Below are 18,581 nucleotides of genomic sequence, written 5' to 3' on the forward strand. Positions count from 1 at the left end.
ACATTCAAAAGAGAGCTCCATTGGCACCAGTGTGAGAGCAGAGGGGGGACAACCGCTGAGCGAGCACAACAAAGAGCCTCTCCTTTCAATACGGGCTGATCTCTGCCCACAACCACTTCCCCAAATGAACCCTGAAATAATCTTGGTATCAGTTTCATTGCAAAATGTGGTGAAAGATTTCTGAGGGAAGACAAGACGTCAGGACTTCCTCCAGCAGCGTCAGTGGGAGGACGGAAGGTCACAGGGCAGACGCTTTGGAACGGGCAGGTGGGGAGCCCCCAGCAATGCCCCTGCCCCGTGCCTGAGGACGGCATGGAGCTGAGAGTTCTCCTCCTGTTGCTGCTCTGCTGCCCAGGTAAGAGGAGGGCTGGGCACGTTACAGGTATCCCGTGGGACGCGCTTCCCAGTCCTGCAGTGCTGAGGAAGGGCAGGGGAGGGCAGTGCAGGGCAGGGGCAGCTCTCACCATCCCGCACCAGCCGCCTAATGCTCCCAGCTGAAGCCATTCTGTGGGTGCAGAGCTGTAGCTTCACCAAGCCCCACACTTGCAGGTCTCCCAGCCCAAACACCTGAAGCTGAGATTAGCCAACGGGAAGGAAGCACGTTCTCTATCGAGTGCCCTTACACAACACAGCCTGACAACAAGCAACTGAAAGCCTGGTGCCGCCTGAGGAACGCACGATGCGAGCTTGTAGTGCTGACACTTGCCTCAATGCAGTACAGATACTCAGACAGGGCCAGGCAGGGCCACATTACAATACAGGATGGCAACAGGACCGTGTCCATCACCATGTCTGAGCTCCAGGCAGAGGACTCAGGCATATATTCCTGTGTGTACAGCAGCAACTATGTTCTACTGAAGACCATCTCGCTGAATGTTTACAAGGGTGAGTACTGTTTCTTTCCCCACACAAACTCACATCCTTCAGAGGACAACAGTGCTGCTGCCCCGCTCCATCCTCCTGCCTTCCCTCGACCCCCTCAGCCCCCAGCCTCCACCCTCGCCCACCGCCTGCCCCATTCACAGCGCCTGCTGTCAAGGAGCCCCACAAGCCACAGCCCTGGGGGCACCCAGCTCTGCCCTGCCCACAGCCCCCCCGCCCCGGCTGATGGCTGCCCCAGTCCACTGCCAGCTCGGGCCGGGAGCAGGATGCCCTCATGCCCAGCACTCGCGCTCAGCCCCCAATGTGCTCTTTGCAGAGTTACACAGGCAGGAGCTGGACAGTCTGTCCGTGCAGTGCCCATACGGGGCCCTGGGTCACAGCGGGGGAAGAAAAGCCTGGTGCCGACAACGAGGTGAGGCTGAGTGCTCACTCGTAGTGAGCACACGTTACTCTGACACGTGGGGCAGCAGCAGAAGAGTCTGGAACAGAAGCAGCTCAATCCAGGATGATGCCCAGAGAGGGATTGTCACCATCACCATGGACAAGCTGCAGGCACAGGACTCTGGTGTGTACTGGTGTGCGCTCTACAACCCCTTTCAACGCCCTGCATTCACCCGGATAATGGAGGTCAGGCTCTCTGTGGACAAGAGTGAGTACCTGCTGGCAGATTCTGACCTCACCTCCCTGGCTTATCTCCCTTCTCCCCTGTGCCCACCAAGAAGGAGCCCAGTGCCATCCATGTGCACCACAGACCCACATCACTCCCTGCAGACTCAACACTGGGGCTCCCAAAACCACTGAGAACTACTGACTTGTGTGAAAACATGGCTGGTTGTAGACTCCAGATTCACTTTCCTACTCCCCCTCTACTTTTTATGCTGTCCAAATTAGTGCATCTTCCAGTGGGGTACATTAGGATGATTTTCTATGCCCAAGCCCTACATGATTTTACTTTCTCACAGACATTTTGTTACGGAACAGCAGCAGGAATCTGACCTTACACAGATGTACTGTGTTGCTTCTCTTGTATTTTAGAGAAGTTTCGGTCATATTCAGAGGTGTTCCTACCACCCATGCTCATGATACTACTTCTGTATATATAGCTTCTGTGTATATAGCAACTCATCCCTTGGTTTTCAAAGGCTATTAAGACTTTCGCATTTGGTTGCAACACAGATTTAGACCCATATTTTACAGATGTTTTTATCTCTTTCAGCATTCTCTTAATAAGTGATAATATTTAGGCACTTGATTCTGGCAAACCAACGCCATGCTGTGCTCTGTCAGGAATCTGGCAGAGCATCACTGCAGGAATATAGCAACCCAGATGCCTAGAGAGGACAGCTCAGCACTTCCAACTGCACTTACAGTACTTCTGCTGCACACTGTGTCGGCATGGAAAGCAGGGTCCTTCCCTCTCCCTTCTACCTTTTCATCCTTACACTGCTTTGCTTGCTCACAGCAGGTCCTGATGACACAAGTTACACCCTGGGCACTTCGTGTTTGGTGCACACAGATTTATGTCCGTGGTAGCAATGGCAGGGAAGTTTAGACGGTAATGGCAAAACAGCCCAGTAATTATTCTCCTATTCATGTTTGTGATTGCAGTACCAGCTGCAACGACTTTGTCAGTTACTACAGGCTCAAGTCAGAAAAACTCTTCTGGCAACAGCACACAGCCACGGTAAGGCTTAAAGAAACTTGCAGAGTTTGTGCACAGACAAGTGTCTCGCTCCAATTTACAGGAGGGAGATGAGGTTCTTTTAATGTCTGTACACCCAGCGTGAGATTAAGAAACAACGGTTCATATGTTAGTCCAACCAGTTTATTACAAATCCTAATCAGGGAGACGCGGAAGGGAAGGAGGGCGATAGAAAAGATAGGAAAGAAGCAAGAATTGTTTGAAGGTCCGAAGCATAAGCAGCCGGGGGGGGGGGGGGGGGGGGGGGAGGGAAGAGAAGGGAGCAGCAGCGCGGCCGGCCTTGGGCAGCAAGCAGGCAGCAGGACGCGGCCGCGGAGCCAACGCGGGAGGAAGCAGCAGCGCTCAGGCAGCAGCCCAGGAGTTTGTCCGCATGCAGGAATTCCGTAGTGTGAGGAATCTGATGTCAGACCCCTCTTCTTCTACTTCACCTTGCAGGCATCACTTCCTGAGGAATCTGTCAGAAATCCTCTGTTCTTCTTCACGAGGAATCTGTTGTCAGAAAACCTGTCCTCATGGTTTTCGGTTCCTCTTTTATCCTTCTTGTTCTCCTGCCTATGTGATGGGCCTTGAGCAAGAGTCGTTGAGTGCCCCCTGAGATGGCCATCATCCTGAGACAAGCCCACACAAAAGAGCACTTCACAGCTATTTAGCTGCCGCTCATCTCTCTCTCCTTGCCCCTGGCCTTGTCCATCCGTGTCCCGCAGACACAGGGGTTCACAACCCTTGTGGGGGTTATGCAGGGCACTGGTGAATAGTTAACAGCAAAATACCCTTAGCTGCTCTTTCTTCCTTCTATTTACTGTTGTTGTTTTGTTGGGTTTTTTTTTTAATGTTAAAGGATTTTCTTCCCCTTCCTGTCATGGACACTGCAGCAGCACTTAAGAGCACAATATACATCAACTCCCAGTGTGTCAGGTGCAGGAAAACTCAAGAGGAAGAAGCAGTACCTGCTCCTGAGAGCCTGGAATTGTGCTCTGAACTTTGAATAGTGTTTTGTTTTAAAAGCATGAAGACTAGAATTACAGAATGGCTTAGGTTGGAAAGGACCTTAAAGATCAGCTAGTTCCACCCCCCTCCTTCCAAGTGTATAAAAGCTACTCCTGCCCCCTTTCTGGTAATGGGCTTTGCAAGCTATTGGTAACTAGCACTGATAACTTCTTTGCTCTTCCTGCAAAGGAACACCATCATAATCTCTGTGGCTCTGTGCATCCTGCTCATCCTGGCATTGGCCATCACAACAACACTGGGCATCAGGCAGCGCAAGAAGCAGAAGACAGGAGGTATGTGGAAATCGGTGATTTCTGTTCTCTGATTCTAGATGGGTCCTTCTCTAACCATCATTTTTCCTCTTCAAGCAAGATTATTCCCAATTCACAGTACTCTGGGGAAGATAACATAGGTTCAGGCTGGGAAGCCTCAAAGGCAGGCTCCCTGCTGTGATCTCCCAGTAAATCAAACCCATGTTCCCTGCACAAAACACCTCCTACCATTTTAGAGAAGTAAACTGGGAGAAACACATTCCCCAGACTCAGGGTGGATGGGTCCCATTGGCACAACCATCACTTCCCCCACTGGGCAATCCCAAAGCCTCCCCAAAACTCCTTGGAGCACAGCCAATGACCAGGCATTGTTATGGGCTTCTCTGCTTCTCAAAACTCTGACTCTGGCTCTTTCCAAAGGTAACAGACAAGCAGAGGACACGTGTGACAAGCCAGAGGACATGTATGACAAACCAGAGAGCCCAGCACAGGTAAGGAATATGACCATTTCCATTTGGTACCTGAATCCATCACCTGTGAGGAGCTGGCTGACCCACATGATGAAGATCGTTTTTGGTTCTGAGTGCGAGGGGAAGTAATGTTTAATATCACCACAGAAAGGAATGTGGGGGCAGTGGAAGGAAAATTCCACTGGAAAAAATAAACAATAATGAACCCAAGGTGGGGAAAATTCTAGTAATCTCTGAGAAATGACTGAAAGACTAGAAAGCAAGGTTAGAAGATGAAACTGTAGCCTGTCTCAAGGAGAGGAGATTAAAGAAAGGGTTTTCTGTTACTTCTTCCTCTGCCATGACCAGAAGTGACTTTTCACACAACTTCTCCTGGAAGAATCTTGTTCCTTTGATAACAGCTGCGCCTTGGCACTGAATGATGCTGACTACTGTTTGCTCTTCCTTTTTATAGCTTGAGAGCACTGACAGAATGGGAAGAACCACAGATGACAGCAGAGATCTAAATTACATTACTCTGGACTTTAAATCCCAGCTCAGCTCTGATGAACCTCTCTACTGCAATGTTGAACTGAGTCAGACTCCCAGGAAACCCACAGAGCAAAATGTGGAATATGCCATCATTGCACACAAGCAGTTACCTAAGAATGACAAAGGATGAAGCACAGAATTCTAAAGCAATCCAGAAATGGGAGAACTGCAATATAAAGTGGGAGTGGAGAACAGTACATGAACACTGGGGAAAGAATTAAGGTTTTGCTGCCACATGTACATTGCCTATGCATTTTAAGACCTCTTTCTTTCCTTTTAGAAATTTGTGATAAGTGTGCAGATCCTCTTAGGTCAGAGGTGCTTGGTAATTCTCAGGATCGACTGCACATTTGCTTTTTTGATTCCATTAAAATGCAGCCTCTCTGGGAGAGGCAGGTGTGCAGGACTCTCCCCTTGCTGCCACTGGGTTTGTTTGTAGTGGGTGGCAGATATGAGCACTGGGTTCTAGGAATAAGCAGAACCAGCATCTGCCTGAAGGCAGGTGGCTTGAGTGTACTGCACCAAGCTGAAACAGTGCTCTGCGAGTTGTGAAGCTGAGGGTCCTGCTGTAAGAATCTGAGCACCAGGAGGTCTTCTAAGAACAAAACAGTGGTGCACATCACAGTGCATACAGTTTTTGATACTTTATGCAAATTCCTACGTTTATCAGCCTGCCTAAGTAAGAAATAAGATGGAAAGAGGCTTTCAAACTAAAGCTAAATGCCCACCCATTAATCAAGAAAAAGGGCACATGTGCTAGATATGGGTGTAGGAGGGAAAGAAGGTGAGGCACTACTGAGTGCAAGCACAGACTTACCTTTAAAGACCTCCTAATTAGAGGCTTTCATTCTGTTCAAAAGCTTGTGGCTGGCTTGCTCTTACAGCTGTTTCTCAAGAAGACACAAACTGGCTGCTTGAACCAAAGCAGCATGGAACAGAGACAAATGAAAGAGCGTGGAAAAGAGAAAACAAAAGATGAGCGTTTCTGGAGAAAGGAAGGAAGGGAGCACGTGGCACCACGTCCAAGGAATGCATGGGGCACTGGGTGTTTTGAACAGCATTTGCCATCTGCCAACTGCACAAGCGAGCCCTGAGCCAGACAGGAGGAAAGTCCATACAGACAGCAGCACAGAGCAAAAAAACTGACAGAAGAAACTGACAGCAAGACATTGGCAATCCTGCCCACGGCAGGGGGTTGCAATTAGATGATCCTTCAGGTCCCCTCCAACCCAAGCTGTTCTATGATTCTACCATAAGCTTAGCAAAGTTTCAGGAAGTACTGCAAAGACAACAGAGGAAGAAGTATGAGCACAAGAGGGCTGTTTTCAACAGCAGGTGATACAAGAGAAAGGAAATGCTGGTAATTCAAGAGTAGATTACTTACAGATATAAATGTCCAAGTAAATTGGATACATAATACATTTATAAATCCCTGGTGCAGCTCTGATGCAGGCTTCCAAGAGTTGCCAAAGAACACTGGACTGGCAGGGACCTGACCAGCCCCCTGCTGTCCTGAATAACCCCACCATAAACCAGGACACGTACTCCCAATGGACTTGCTCTCTAGGCTCCCATCACACACCTCTGAATCAACCATTAGCCAGACTGAGATACAGCTCTGTGTCCCTGCAGCACTGCGCTCTACTCACCCTGGCACCAAATAAAAGCCCTGGCACTTCCTCAGCTGCACCAAGCTCTGCAGACAGGTGGCAGATCAAAGATGCCTGGACCACCTGTTATTCACAGGCCTGTCTTGCTATGGCTGCAGTAGAGACGCAGATTTGTTATTGGAGACCATCAGAGTTGACCCATTTAACTTGAAATGAAAGGAAGAAAAAGAAAATGGAAAAAATCTGGAAAAGGATCCCCAGGCTACGACTCCCCTAACTATTCATACAGTCAGTTATACTGGGTCAAACAGTAGAATAGTAATGGTAAAAGATAAAAAAATGCAAGAAATACATTTTCAGGATCACAGTTGCTTCTCATGAAAGAGAATCCAGGCTTGAGCTTTTTGGTGCAAGAAATAAAAAAATGGAAGATAGAAAGACCCACAGAGAACTTCTAGGTACCATCTTTTTAAACACTGATTAAAGAAAACAAGGCACATTTACTAACAGACAGATCTGCAGATTTATCTGCCTGTTTCTGTAAGATAAGCAAGGTTTTATCAGCATTTGAATGGAAGATCTCCAAGTAAGCGAATCCAACAAATTAACAAGGGCAGCCCATCAGTTTGCTAACGATACCAGAGGCCACCACATGACGCTCTCTTTCAGGCTGTCTAGACTAAATTGTGGCTGTGAGCAGGCAAAGCTGATGCCTGAATTTTCAGCCAGTGAGAGAAAGGCCCATCCGTGGTGAATTGCTCAATGTGCAGGACAAAAGAGATGCCAAGTTCCTGTGCTCATTCCTTCCGGCAGAGCTAGGAGGAGAGAAAAGCAAACTGCTCTTGGGCAACAGCCCTTTTCACTTCTGTCTGGACTCCTCTCTTTCCCCTTCTCTGCTGGATAGACATGGAGAAACTCATGCACCTCATCTTGGTCTTCTTCTCAGGTAAGAAAGCATACGTGGCCTTGGGTAATGATAACAGGTAGGGTAAAGAACTGATGCAAGAACTCTATATTAAGAGTAATGACCTCTATGAGACAAAGATTACAACAAACAACAAGACTGCACAGGCCTTGAGATGCAGCAGCTCCTTCTGGATGCAAAGGTACCTTCACTGTAGCATGCAGCTCTTTGGAAAAAACAATACAATCATTTGCTATGGATAGCTTTACCACCTGTCTGCACATTGCAAGGTGCAACACAGTACAAGCAGGGGGAACCTGGAGCTTTGCAGTACATTCTGCACCCTGCTCTTCCTCCCTTGTTACACTGGAGGGATGTCAGACCCTTTCTTCCAAGTTTGCTCTATACCCTTAATTGAACAAAGGGGCTGTAAGAAAACAGAGGGCAGACTCTGTAGCAGGGTCTGTGTGATAGGACAAGGAGAAGTGGTTTCACATGAAAAGAGGGAAGATTTAGGATATAAGAAAAACACTGACTGTGATGAGGGCGGTGAGGCACTGCACAGGCTGCCATAGGGGCAGTGGTGCCCCTTCCCTGGAGACCCCCATGGGCAGGGGACGGGGCTGTGAGCACTGACAGAGCTGTGGGTGTCCCTGTGCACTGCAGGGGCATCGGATTAGATGACTTCTAATGATTCTGAAATGATTCTACGACCCAAGCACTCAGCTTTCCTCACAGCGATCCTTTTGAGTCAGAAGATGAAACACTGTTTACAGAAGTCTTGTGTGCTTTCTCAGAGTGAAACTGCAAAATTCTATTTGTTTGCATTTGTAGGAGGTTGAATGTAAATCGCAACAGCTGTGGTTCAACAGCAGGAAAATAAAACTCAGCGAAGTAGAGACATCCTTTGGGCATCACAAAGAAATACGTGAGCTAGGGAGCACATCTCTGTAGGGAATAACACTCCCAGTCTTTGATTATTTTCAGCTTGGAGAGCAATGGGAAACAAGGCACAGGATCCAGCTGGTATTCTCAGCTGATAGCCTTCTCTTTCCAGGCAAATTCTAGAGATGCCTGATTCCTGGAACACTGCACATGCAGGTACACATACAGGCTTTGGGAACACAGAATCTCAATTCTGACTGAAGTCTGAATTTGGAAAAAAAGTCCACAATGCTTTTTTCAGTAGCAAAAAAGGTAGGAGGAACACAAACAGTAAATGACCTGTCAGCAGAACCTGCGGAAAAGATAATGACACAAAGTTTTCCACTGGGGCATCAGCAAATCTTCAAATGCCATGACTATCAAGGCACTGCTTTGCAGCAGTGTTTCTGGTCCATAAACGCAAAACCAGAAGTCACTCCAGGAACTGAAAAGCCTAGCTGAACAAGGGAGGAGAAGAGTCTGCAGGAGAAATAAGAGGTGGCATTACAACGTTTAGTTGGCTCTCCTGGGATGGGACGTGCAGAGAGGTAAAGCCTTCCCTGGAACCACTGCGTGGAACAAAACAGCAGGATGAAAGTTTGCAGGTGATGGATGACTGAAGAGCATAGATCCATTTTTATGCCATCCTCTAGGAAAGCCTGAAAGACCTTCAGCTTCTTTTTTCTTTCAGCTTACAAAGCACTTAGAATGTTTAAAATTATTTTAAGATGCTTTATGATAAGGCTCTGCCAACACAAAGGCCTCACAACAACCCATTTTTTAATTTACTCCTGTTTTAGCATTATTTATCTTGCCACAAAATCTACATAGATTTCCAGAAATAACACTCTGTACTTCTCTCTCTAAGTATTAATAGACTTTCCCTTCTGCCTTTGCCCACTATAAGGAGGAAATGGAAATTAGAAATAAGGAACTAGAACAAAAAAAGCCAAGCAGCTGCAGACCAGTTATCAACAGGATTAAAATTAATAGGTTATTAAAAAGACAGGATGAAACAATCTGCAAAGACTCTGGAATCAGAAGTCAGGAATGCGAATAACAAGCAACCTGCTAACAGCGAGCTGCTCACTTGTTTCTATCTCTCACTTTGATTGCAGCACCTGCCAAGGCTGTTCTGCTTTCCTTTGGCTCTGTAAAGGGCCCTAAAATTGTGACAAACTTTATAGGCATTTACTGCACAGCACCTTTTTCGCACCAGAGCCAAATCTGCACCTCTGAACATATGTGGAAGGGTTGAGCTCAAGGCTAAAGCCTGAAGCAAGCTGCCTCGCTGCAGCTGTTTGCAAGTAGGCAGGCTGCATGCTTCAAAGAAGGGGTGTTACAGCAAGGAGAAACTAACTAAAGGCTGCTGAGAAAGGACGAGTCATTACTGGGTCAGGATGACCTGCCTGGACGCCTTCCTGTGCAGCCTGCTGTAGGAGCTGCTTTGCAGGAGTGTTGGACTCAATGATCTCTAGAGGTCCCTTCCAACCCCTACAGTTCTGTGATTCTGTGATGATCTGCCTCATAAAAACACCTTGTAAAAACCAAGCCAGTTTACCTAGTGTCAAGTCAACCTCCAGCTTTGTGCCCCCCCAGATCAGAGGAAAACACAAGTTCCTATTTAAGTGTCCTAGTCATGCTGACAAACAGTCTCCCCTTGCTGGGCAGGAGCACAGTGACCACAACAAGTGTGACAACACTGAGCTCCAGACTGCAATCCAGAGCAGTCACCACAGGGCCAGAGGGGGAAGATGATGACCAAAATTTGCTGAGCTTCAGAAGATCTGCAAACTCCCACAGGAAAAGCTGCTCAGCAAGAGCCACATGACACACCAGTCAACGGAATCACTGCAGGCTTGTTTCAAGAAAGTCTGAGCCAAGACTGAACCTGAGCACACTGCATTTTTCTCGACAGGGCAGGCAGGTGAGCCAGCCCTGCAGTTGGCAGTAGCCATCATCAGAGCTGTAAAAGAGGAAAATGACATTTGTTTAGCACAAGCATAGCAGTAAGGGATAGATATGAAAGTTGTGGCTCACCACTTTCTCCTCCTCTCCTAGCATCCTGCACTGCACAGAACATCACTACGGTGTATGGAATGGAGGGGGGGACCATATCTGTGAACTGCACCTATAACTCCCGGCAGCAGCGGTGGAGAGAGAAGAGCTGGTGCAAGCAGATCGACGGGAGTAAGTGCCAACACGTGGTGAGCGCCCGCCGCTTCTGGCTGCCGTTCCTGAAGAACAGGAACGGCACCACCTCCATCAGCGACAACATCCAGGATGGGGTCCTGACCGTGACCATGAGGCGACTCAGGAAGCAGGACGCCGGGCTGTACCAGTGCAGAACGGAGTACCTGGGGGAAACCAACACCTTACGGAGGGTGCAAGTGGATGTGCTGACAGGTAGGTCCTGGGGCTCTGAGTTTCACCAGTTCCTACTTAAATTTCACATCCCTGCAGATGCCAGGACTGTACTTCAGTAAACATTTACTTTTGTCTGTCTCTAAGGAAGTCCCCAGCCTGTTTTTATTTCCCAATTTATAGCAACACAAACTCACTGCTACGGGACATCTAATACATGCCATCGGTCACCACCCAGACTAACCAGTGCCCAGCCTCACTTTGGTCACCCGTGCCTATCTGGGGCACTGGTTTTGTGACACCACTGAATATCACATGGAAACATTTGCAGACTGAACTGTTCTGTTTCTGTCACCAGCTGTCCTGGAGACCCAAATCCCAGAGGAGCCCAGTGCTGTGCAGAGCATCTCCAGGTAAACCATAATATTCCTTCTTCTAAGACTAAACTAGATTAGCACCTGTAATCCCATTTGAAGCTGAGAAGAATATCACCACAGGCACATTCTCTGCCCCTTCCTAATGCATGACAACCCTTGTAGCTGCTGCATGGTTTCTGAACACAAAGCAGTGCTCCAGGGCCAGGCAAGCCAAATCCTGCAGATTGCAATTTATCCATATGTGAGATCTTCCAGTTAAAACCTATTACAGTTGCTCTAACCTCGCAGGCTCTGTTGTGCCCAAGCAGGGGGTAGCACTCACAGGAGTTGTTACCACCTTTGCACTTCTATCCTATCCAAATACAAGAGTTTATTTAAGGTTGAATCATCCTCTTCCTTGCTAAGCCTCATTTTGTTGTGTTTATGTTTCCCCATAGCATCCCTCCTGAAGCTGATTTCACGGTCCTCTACATCATTGCTGGATTACTGGCTACTAAGTTTGTGGTGGCTGTGCTGATCTTTATCATTAGCAACAGCATGAAAAACAGAGAGGCAGAGCAGAACAAGCCAAGCTTGAATGAACAGCAGGTCCTCCGTTTCCCTGGTGACCTCGTAGAGCCTGCACATGGTGGAATCAGCCCCTCCTGGGAGAGCACTGCTTAGAGCCGAACCAAAGGGAATCGACAGGGAAATGAACATCAAGCTTTTTTGAGCAAAGCTTTGCCACCTGCTGTAAGAAAGAAAAGCACTGCCTACTAAACATAGGTATTGACAAACCTATCACTCTGGAGAGGGAATGTCACCATCTACCACCTTCTCTCATTGCTTTCTCCAACACAACCCAATTGAAATGATGCTGCCAGTAACACCTGAAACTGATGGAAGCGGGTGGGACTGAGGGCTGGAAGGAGGGAGGAAGAAGAAATCTTTTCGTCAAGAGATCCAACAAAACCCTACTCATGTGGCAGAGATGCTTCCCCAGACACAGTAATGCACAGATAATGCATTGCTGTAAGGAAAACCACTGAACATAAACAAGAGTCCAGGTTAACACATCTCAACTACCTGGTGCTTTTGTGCTCTCACACACACACACAGTGCAAAAATAATATGACAGTTTCATCTCAAACCTCCAAGGAAGTTTTGATTCGTTGAAGAGCAGTGCTGAAGAGCTCATGGCTTTTATTCAGAATGGCCTACACACCTCTACAGAAGCCATGAATGCTTCTCCCAAAAGCACGCAGTACAAATGGACGTATGTGGTTCTACTGAAAGCTAGTATTGCTGTCTAGAAATCAGCTTTGTTAAGACTTGTTTGTAAGACTCCTGTCCATAAGGACTGATTTTTGCCATGCTTATGGCAATGCAGTGCTCTGCTGTCACCTCCAGTCACTGCCAGTAACTGCACCACACGATCAGGCAGTTATTGCTAGTGCTCATCCCCTGTGCAGGTGAGGTCTGTCAGTGTTGTGCCATCTCACAGTACTGCTAGGTGACACAGTCTCTTCTTCCAAGACCCCAAGGATCTCCTTGCACAGAGTGGATCCTTAGCAGGCAGTCAGTGTGGAAAGGAACAAAGAACTGCAGAACATAACAAAGGCATGTGAAATCTGCACACAGCTCTGAGCTTGTTTCCTCATTTCTCAAATCATTCCATGAACACAAAGATCATCTGTCTCTCTCTGTACTTTACCTGCACTTTTTCTCAAGGGGTTCACTGTTCATCATACCCCAGAAGGAAGCTGCAATTACCTGTCCAAAGAAGAACCCAAACCCAATGCCATTCACACTGCTTCCCGCATTGCCTACAAAGCTAAATAAAAACAAACTGTTATCTTACATAGTGTGGATTCATGACAAAGGGCTGGAGCACAGCAATTCACAATAAACCACTCAGAACAAGCTGCTGTGTTCTGCAGTACTCCAAGCAGGCAGGTGGGTGGATCCAGCCAGCTCCATTTAGCACCTGGTGGTAACAGTAGCTGAGATCCCAAATCCAGACAAGGCTATGCACAGCTGTGCTCTAAACTAATTTCATTTCATTTTGGCATTCCCTCACGACTCTGAAGTGCCTAGCATAGGCATGGGCTGTAAAGCAAGGGAACTGCAGCACTAACCAGGAGGCAACCCTGACACCTCATGCAGGGCCACTCACTGCCTCATGTTGATGCTGGGCACTTCTGAACAAGAACATGGAAGTTGCACATAAGCACAAAACTGCAGGAAGGATTAACTTATCCTACTGAAAGCTGCACTGCCAAGGTGGCACCAGAGCCTGAAAATGCCTATTTCTTTTCCAGCCCCACAGTCTGATTGCTAAATAGAGCTATCTACACAACTAAATATTTAAAGCAAAAAAGCAGCCAGTAAACATGAAGCTGTCTTCCCACCCAAGACAGTTTGTGGTTAATAGATGTTCTCAGCAACTCCAAACTGCTATCATCACTCCAAGCACAAGAAACTGTAAATGACAAAGCAAGTTTAGCTTCCTCTGTATCAGAGAATTCCTCAGTGGTAACAAAGCTCTAGGATACATTCTCCTCCCCGTGCCATATACCATTTTCTACTGCAGGATGGGAAGTTTTCCAGCCCTGCTGCTCCTGCTGGTGCTACCAGGTAAGGCTTTGAATCACCCTGAGGAACAGGGTGCTCTCAGTGCTGCTGTACACATTGCAGCTGTTATTTGCTTGAATAATTTTTATTCAGGCCATCCAGGACCAGGCAAGGAATAGGATTGCCAGATGTCAACAAGAGGAGATGTTCAGCCTGAAATGTGTTTATTTTATTTACACAAGCTTAGGTTTTCTCAGTCTGAAATCACCTAGCATATGGGGAGGGAAATCTGTGTTTGTTATTTTCTCAAACATGATGGATGAGGCATTGTGAGCAGTGTGAGACAGGCTAGCTGCTGTTTGCTCTCTTACAGCCTGTGAATACTGAGTCCACAGAGAGGAACAATGTGAATAACAATGGAAAAAGGGTAGTGGCACCAAGGCTGGGTATGGATGTTTCTTTATGCAAACCTGCAGAGACAGATAACTCTTCTCACAGTCCCAGAGGTGTCAGCAGTGTGACGCAAGAAAAGGTGGCACAGGACGCGGTGACTACTTCTGGCATCAATTTTCTTCTTCCTTTCAAAGGATCACACATGGCAGCAGAGGACACGCAAGTCTTTCTGCAAGTACCAGGAGAGTCCTTCAGAGCTAACTGCTCATACGACGTGCACAAGCACTCACGTGAGAAGAAATTCTGGTGCAAGGAACAATCAGAAAAATACTGTCCAGTCTTACCCTTGAGCTTCCCTTCAGAAGAAAGGATTGCTCCTAGCCCTGCACTGCATCCTCCAGCTGAGCTGAGAGACTCTGGAGGCGGTTGGTTTTCTGTAATCATGACAGCACTTCGAAAAGAGGATTCTGGCACATACCAGTGTGGAGTTTGGGTTGAAATGAAGCAAGTTTTGCTGCAAAGAATACAGATGGTGGTTTCACCTAAGGGTGAGCTATGTGGTCAACAGCACGCCGGGTGGGAGACTACCAAAATAAATCAAGAATGATGTGTCAATTCCATTTTTTTGTTTCATAGCTAAACATGGTACATCTAGACATCGTAATTCCCCAAGAGGTTATCGAGGACAGGATAAAACTACGTTCAATAGCTCCATATAAAATCACAATACGTATCTGTATGTATCTAGAGGCAGAAATGGCCAATAATTTTTTTTTTCCCATACAAAATGAAGAAGTTCCAAAGCGAAAGAAAGCATTATTTTAAAAATCACCACGAAAAACCATGAATACAATTTTGTGGGATTGTACTAATCAAAACCAAATGGGTTTGGGATAGAATATTTCAGACAAGCTGATGAAAACTAAAGGAATACAACTTTCTTTTGCAGAAAATTTTCCATTTTGTTCCAAGTGTTTTCCAGTCACAGAAGCCTTTCACGCAGAAAGGCTCTGATAACTCAAGAAGACTCACGAGAGGGAGCAACACCCTCTTAAACTTGAAGATAGATATTAGGCATTAGAAATGTGCTGAGGTGGCTCCTTGTCACAGCACCGGGGCAATGTGACAGCAGTGACAGCCCCAGAATGTGACAGTACCTGATACAGGCTTCCACCTCTTCTGCAAGCTCTCTTTGTGCTGCTGTTGGCCTCTCTCCTTTGCTGGGTGATGCACACTACCACAGGGACTGTTCTTTCTTCTCTTTGATCCTTCTAATGAATCACCACTTTATTTTCTTTAGAACCTGTAACAGTGTTTGCCAAAAAAGGGAAATCTCTGTTCCTCCACTGCTCCTATTCTGCACCAATCAACACTGGAGAACTTCAACATTTTATTTGGTGCAAAATGGTGTCCCAAATTACTTGTCACCCTGTTATCAGAGGTAACACTGATCAAAGTATTGTTAAAGCAGAGAGGACTGAAATGATGAATGACTTCTCATGGAAAATGATTAGAATATGGCTGAAAAAGCTCAAACTTAATGACTCAGGAGAGTATCGTCTTGAGAGCCATCTCCAGGGGAGAAACAAACTACTGAGGAGGATCGTGCTGAAAGTTTTGGGTGAGTTAATCAAAGAATTAATGATGATCTTCTAAAAGTCAGCAATTTCTTAATACTTGACAAGAAAGATTACAGGTCAGTGCTAAAGAGCTCTCTTCTGAGCCTTGAAATTTCCTGAGACACAGATAACTCCTGAATTTCCTTTTTAAAACAGATTTTCTGACACACACTAATGGTATAAATTGCTGCCAGTTCTTGGGAGGGGGGCAGTCTGACTTGGCTTCCTAGACTGATGACATTTCACATTTGCATCAGCAGATGGAACAGACTCCAAGTGATCTGAATGTTTCCATGAATTTCTACCTGAGTTCACCTCTTTGTCACTGTCTGTTAATGAACTTTTGAATTTAATACTTCCCTTCTGCTTTCAGCCAGTGCAGAAAGCAGCAAAACAGAAAGCACTGAGCGGAAACAATCTGATCTTTCTGACCGGACTGAAAAACGCAGGAGGGGAGGTAAATAACGAGATCCCTTCTTTAAGACAAAGATGTCAAGATTTGTCTTCTAAGAAACTTTCTTTCCAGCAGCATTTAAATGCAACTCAGCTTTCAGGCTGCTCTCTAAACTGACATGAATTTTCGTGGCTTACCTATTTGGCAGCAGTGAAAAAGCACCAGAGGCCCATAACCTGAAGGAAAGAAACCTGGAATCACAAGATGTCTGTTCCTGTCCCCATAGCTATTTGCTGCTGGCTCTCTGGCTGAGCCTACACTGGTGCTTTCATGCACATGCACTGCTGACAGTACACCAGCCAACAGCATACACAAAATCCCAGCTCTTTCCTGAGAAAATGGATGATCCTATAACTGGATGATTCCTTTGACTCAGCTGCACTGATAAGCTTTCTTTTGCTGATGAATAGCACAGGATGGATATCCTTGTGCATTCCACAATGTCATGGTTAACAAACAAGCAGTATCTCTGGAGCATGCTAGCATGACAGAGAGTCATCAGGGATGGATCAGTGTGGGAAAATCATTCACTCCTGTTTTTTTTTTTTCCAAGGGGAAAAGTGGAATATGGATGGCAGCCCCACAGACAACAGCAGAAAGGACCAGAGGTAAAAAAAACCAAAGACATCCAGACTCTAATTATGGCATTCTGGCTGCACTGCAGGATTTGAGCAGTGCTGTGATAAACGTGCACACACACACACACAGGCTTCTCCCTGCGGAGTTTGGGTCAACCTGCTCAAGCCCTATGAAAGCCATACAAGTCTCCTATTGGTTTCAGGAGCTCTAGGTGGGGACTCCACTGAAGATGCTCAGTTTCAGTGTTATTCCTTTCTACCTGCTTAAAAAGGGACAACTATACAACCCATGCAATGTTATGTTACAATGATTCTGCTCTTGTACAAGCACAACAGCCTAAGAGCAACCCATAATGATCCTGATCAAAGACAGACCATGAGAAGGGCTCCTGCATCCCGATAAGGGATGCCTTTGAACTCTAAGCAGCACTGAATTGAGTGCAGGAAGAGATTTCAAGCTCCTGAATGTGCCCCAGGCTTGCAAAGAACCAGAGAAAATACAGCTGGGATGGATCCTCTGTGACTGCACATCAGTACTGACCTCACAGAATCACACTTGTTGAGAGACAATGGGGTTAATAGTTGTATGCTGAATTTAATTTCAGACACACAAAACCCCCCCCCAAACTAGCCTAGTCACTGTGGTGCTGTAAATAGTGATGGAGACACCATGCTTTCCTTTACAGGACTCCCTATGCTGTCATGGTGCTGATTTCCTTGCTGGCTACAGCTGCCCTGATCGCTACTGTTACACTCATCACCAGCTGCATCGGAAAGAAAAGAGCAGGTAAAGCTCTCTAATCCTCTTGTCTTTTTCCTGCCCCTGCAGCCTGGTATCCCAGCACCCTGAAGGTTAAGGATGGTTTATTCAGAGGTATCATTGTTCAGGAAAGAAGTGCAACTGAGCTGAGAGCGATACACAGCATGTGCACTAAACTTCAGGGAAGGGAGAGTGGAAGCAGTCATTTTTTTTAATGAAAAAATAAGTGTGTGGTTTTACACTCAAGAGACTCCGTTCTTTGTGGCAGGAAAAGAGATGGACTTTGACAGACATCCAGCTTTCAGAAGGGGAGTGCTACAGGTAAGAGATCATCTGAAATCCCTTCTTCTTGGTGCTCTGTTTGATCTCTGCTATCAGTGCTGGCTCTGCGCTCAGCGCTCAAGGGGATCACAAAGCACACGGTGCCACTCATCCTACAGTGAGAACGTGTTCCATCCAGCCAAGCCAGTAGGCTGAAGCTGTCTGTGTTTGTGACCACGTCTGGGTGCAAAACAGACACAGCCCCAGTAACCTGAGCAAGTCATAATCCCTGTTTTTGTTTACAGTACTCAGAAAATAAATTCAATAACAAATAGGTAATTGAGAAAGTTTACTGGCCTTGGATCTTCAGTAATATCACCAAAGCCTCTCATCAAAGTAAAACTTTGTTATTTGCGATCTCTCTAAATATTGAGCGTTATCTGTTACTGAGCCATTCTATCTATGATTCAGGATTGGAAAAGAGAGTTTTGTGTACAAGAATTTTCCCCTTTTCCCTGCACTCTCTCTCCTCCTCCTCAGTTTCATAATATGTGGAGAAAGTGTTTGTAATCGTAATCGAACCGAGGCTAATATTGAGAATCAAAAAAGTGCTGCGTTTCTTTTTAACTTCTCATTCTGTATGTTTTTAAAGGAAGGAAGAGAAAAAGCAAGTAGAATATCAGATGGGGACCACAGTGAGAGTACGATATACGCTGCAATAAGGCACCAACCTCGACCCAAACCTGAAGATGTGATGTATGCCAACATACAGCCTTCACCGAAAGTTTCCTTCCTTCAGGAACCACCAGGGAGCTCAGATCCCTCAGGGCCTGTGGAATATGCTACCCTTATCTTCAAGGACACAACTCCACAGTCTGAAATTGAAGAGAGAAGAACAGGCCCACTGAAAGAAAGCAGCACAAAGCCTTCAGCTTATTGA

The 18,581-nt window shown here is 46.5% G+C and overlaps 3 protein-coding genes across 3 annotated transcripts; all 3 read left to right on the top strand.

Annotated features, from left to right (window-relative positions):
- Positions 1 to 312: 312 nt before the first annotated feature.
- Positions 313 to 4,974, top strand: LOC306955044 (uncharacterized protein; the record flags this gene model as incomplete). Its single annotated transcript, XM_079546275.1, has 6 exons — positions 313 to 355; positions 550 to 885; positions 2,491 to 2,566; positions 3,761 to 3,864; positions 4,264 to 4,334; positions 4,768 to 4,974. 6 exons carry the CDS (start codon positions 313 to 315, stop codon positions 4,972 to 4,974), a joined length of 837 nt encoding a protein of 278 aa, XP_079402401.1.
- A 2,265-nt stretch (positions 4,975 to 7,239) lies between these two features.
- On the top strand, positions 7,240 to 11,686 carry LOC306955043 (triggering receptor expressed on myeloid cells 2-like; the record flags this gene model as incomplete). The annotated part of the gene is made up of 4 exons (XM_079546274.1): positions 7,240 to 7,400; positions 10,344 to 10,688; positions 11,005 to 11,059; positions 11,461 to 11,686. The coding sequence occupies exons 1-4, from the start codon at positions 7,361 to 7,363 to the stop codon at positions 11,684 to 11,686; spliced, it is 666 nt and encodes a 221-aa protein (XP_079402400.1). The 5' UTR covers positions 7,240 to 7,360.
- A 554-nt stretch (positions 11,687 to 12,240) lies between these two features.
- Positions 12,241 to 18,581, top strand: LOC306955188 (uncharacterized protein; the record flags this gene model as incomplete). Its single annotated transcript, XM_079546435.1, has 9 exons — positions 12,241 to 12,278; positions 13,524 to 13,639; positions 14,164 to 14,517; positions 15,270 to 15,590; positions 15,962 to 16,045; positions 16,596 to 16,650; positions 17,307 to 17,407; positions 17,649 to 17,701; positions 18,294 to 18,581. The coding sequence occupies 9 exons, from the start codon at positions 12,241 to 12,243 to the stop codon at positions 18,579 to 18,581; spliced, it is 1,410 nt and encodes a 469-aa protein (XP_079402561.1).

The sequence above is a fragment of the Tetrao urogallus genome (genome assembly GCF_951394365.1).
Source record: "Tetrao urogallus genome assembly, chromosome: 24".
Lineage (NCBI taxonomy): Eukaryota > Metazoa > Chordata > Aves > Galliformes > Phasianidae > Tetrao > Tetrao urogallus.